The following is a 2,586-nucleotide window of genomic DNA, read 5'->3' as shown; positions in this document are numbered from 1 at the left end:
ACGACGATCATTTTTCTAATTTCGTAGATAACAGAAGACTGTATTTTTTCTACATAACCCCATTAAAGCTGGATCCGCCCCTGGAATCAAGTGCCAATAACAGAAGTTTTGGCACTCCAGGGACTAAAAATTGCTACCGACTGAGCCAGTTTAAAATACGCCTCTAATGTGTCTAAATAGGAAATAAAGTCCAGAGCTTTACTAGAACAAACCGCGCCCTTAGAAGTAATTTGAAAAAGTGCATCCAAACTTTAGCTCAAGATAGAGTTACTGCAAAGCTGGCCTGTCTTCACCTGAATGCAACAAAAGCGTTTTTTTTGGTAGTCAATTGAAAACTGTTTAAAACTCACTTCTTAACAGCCTGCGGGCTGGCGATCCTTGAGCGGCCCCATTTGGCTTGCTGGGGCCTTCCTCCTTGTGCGAAGACTTGAACAGTCTTCTGAAGACGGCAGTTACTTTTTCCTTCGGACGAATGTTCATTGTGCTAGCGGCTGCTCCAGACTACTGCTTCTCTATCACGTGAACAGGGGCCATTTACCTGCAAAGTTCGGGATCGTCTGGATAGCGGCTGGCAGGAACTTTTCTTCGAAAGCGGTTGATTGCTGCTTCGCATCACCACTCACCTTTCACTTTCCGACTCATTCCCATTGAGGAATCCCAAGAAGGCTTTGACCGACCCTCGCCGATAACTCTGGCTGCTGATCCAGACCAGAGGCGACTGGATGTGCGCACCGCCAGCACAAAAGCCGATCAATGAGCGGCGCCTAATGTCGCAGCCCACTACGTCTCACTTTATCTCATATTTTTCGAATATACTGTTTACGAAAAGATAAATCTGGTGTCTGCTTTTGTAAAAATGGTGACTTTTGTTTGGGCGACCTTGCCGGTTTGCGCGTTCATATTCCAACAGTTGAGGGCAATCTGCAAGTGGGTCAATGAATTTTTCGTTGGGGAATTTTCCACATCCGCTGTTTACTTTGGCCTTTAGATCGCTTAAGACTGCTTTGTTACAACAATGTCTTGATCCGTATCAAAGGCCACAGGATTTTAAAGTTAAAACACCGTTGGGAAAGTCCGTTTATTTTGGCACAATAATTCATCTGGATACTTCAATGATGAAGGTCTTGATATCCATGGGCTGAAGCGTCACGTCGAGGCCAGCCAGGGACTGTTTGGCGTACTTGTAGGTTCCCTTGTAGCTCCAGTCGTACTTGGTTTTAAGACCAGCCAACTCCCTGTTTGCCCCCAGGGTGGTTTCCACTGCCTTCCTCACTACGAAGCCCGAGAAAAGCTCCTGAAAAATCGGAGAATGCAATAAAAGCACTGTGCAATGATTGGTTTTGAGCCTCCTGCTCCTACCTGCAGATTAACAGTGACCGGGGACGACAACTCTGGATCTTCATTTTTCTCGAAAATATGCTCCAATCGCAGCAAGTAGGTGTAGTCAGCCCATGGCTCTAAAGTGAGAATATTCACGTTCTCCGGAAGGCTCTTGCTCAGAGCTGAGTACTGGGAACAATACGGTTAATGAATTTTCGGGCCTGTCTTATTTAGACTCACAGTTTTGCTCATCAGCTTCTCAAGCGCTTCAACTGTTAGGTCGCCTGCTTCAGCCATCCCCACCCAGGGCTGCAGGAGCTTTTGGTGGGCCAGAATCCGCTCCTGCGCTGCCACCGTTTTCCCTAAATTTCCACAGCGTTTTTCCAGGAAAATCCACACTCCACCACTCACCTTGTTCCAAAAGAGTGGAACTTGGACCTAGAATGAGATAGTGCTGGCCTCTGGCCACGATCCCTTGGTCGAACTCTGTGTCATTCAGAGCCTCTCCTACGCCCTTGGCGTCGTCCTTCACGTCTCTTCTGTGCACCTGGGATTGAACCATCAGCAATCCATTATTTAATGGGCAATTTTCCCCCACTCACCATCAGCTCGATCTGGCCTTCGCCCAGGCTGGTTCCAGCCTGGGAGCGATCGTTCAGAACGGCCACCTCCAGCTCCCCATCCTCATCTTTGATGACCAACTTGGAGGTGACTGGGTAGTAGTTGCTGGCCACTGGCTCAATGGAGGAGTCGTAGCTGTAAGTGGGCCTCTTGTTGCGCACTCTTTGGATCATTTCGCGTCCGTTTGAGTCGGTGTAGAAGGTGCGCTCGTTGTTGAAGTTGTCCACTGTGAAGCGAGTCACCACTTCCATTCCTTTATCATCGGATCTGGGATGGGTTTATGGAGTTAAACATGGAAAACATGGAATTTTAGCATAATCTTGAACCTAAGTGTGTGATATTCAAATTTCGCTTTCTGGGTCAAAACTACTCGAATTTCCTCACTCACGTTGTTACGACTGAATCGACTTTTCAATTCTCTATCCAACGATGCCAAAACGAATTATGTGGCTCGAATGGTTCTTGAGAAACCTCGAAAAAAGCAGCGTCAGGTTCAAGTGGATTTTGCAACTCAAAAAAAAACCACGCAAATATAAAACTTCTTGAATTTAAGCCTTTTTTGAGAAAACTGCCAACATTTCCCCATCCATGGTTCACTTTCTAAAAAGGCCATTTATTTCTCTCTAGAATGATGTACAAATGAGC

At 46.5% G+C, this 2,586-nt stretch overlaps 2 protein-coding genes across 2 annotated transcripts in view; both read right to left on the bottom strand.

The window, feature by feature from the left end:
* The window catches only part of LOC109538687 (ubiquitin-conjugating enzyme E2Q-like protein 1), a 4,410-nt gene extending 3,421 nt beyond the window's left edge, over positions 1-989 (bottom strand). The window contains exons 1-2 of the mRNA XM_019906044.2: positions 624-989; positions 351-538 (exon numbers count right to left, since the gene is read on the bottom strand). Coding sequence (XP_019761603.1) covers positions 351-480 — 130 coding nt within the window. The 5' untranslated portion in view covers positions 481-538; positions 624-989. The remainder of the gene's footprint in view (positions 1-350; positions 539-623) is intronic.
* A 72-nt stretch (positions 990-1,061) lies between these two features.
* Positions 1,062-2,586, bottom strand: part of LOC109538686 (lysosomal alpha-mannosidase) — a 7,269-nt gene continuing 5,744 nt past the window's right edge. Inside the window, exons 11-15 of the mRNA XM_019906043.2 lie at positions 1,923-2,208; positions 1,732-1,867; positions 1,561-1,682; positions 1,360-1,509; positions 1,062-1,294 (exon numbers count right to left, since the gene is read on the bottom strand). Coding sequence (XP_019761602.2) covers positions 1,097-1,294; positions 1,360-1,509; positions 1,561-1,682; positions 1,732-1,867; positions 1,923-2,208 — 892 coding nt within the window. The 3' untranslated portion in view covers positions 1,062-1,096. The remainder of the gene's footprint in view (positions 1,295-1,359; positions 1,510-1,560; positions 1,683-1,731; positions 1,868-1,922; positions 2,209-2,586) is intronic.

The sequence above is a fragment of the Dendroctonus ponderosae genome, unplaced genomic scaffold (genome assembly GCF_020466585.1).
Source record: "Dendroctonus ponderosae isolate FM_Combo_2020 unplaced genomic scaffold, Dpon_F_20191213v2 Dpon_F_20191213_3, whole genome shotgun sequence".
In the NCBI taxonomy this organism is placed as follows: domain Eukaryota; kingdom Metazoa; phylum Arthropoda; class Insecta; order Coleoptera; family Curculionidae; genus Dendroctonus; species Dendroctonus ponderosae.
Note: the sequence above shows the minus strand (reverse complement) of the source record. Positions and strands in the feature narration are given on the sequence as shown.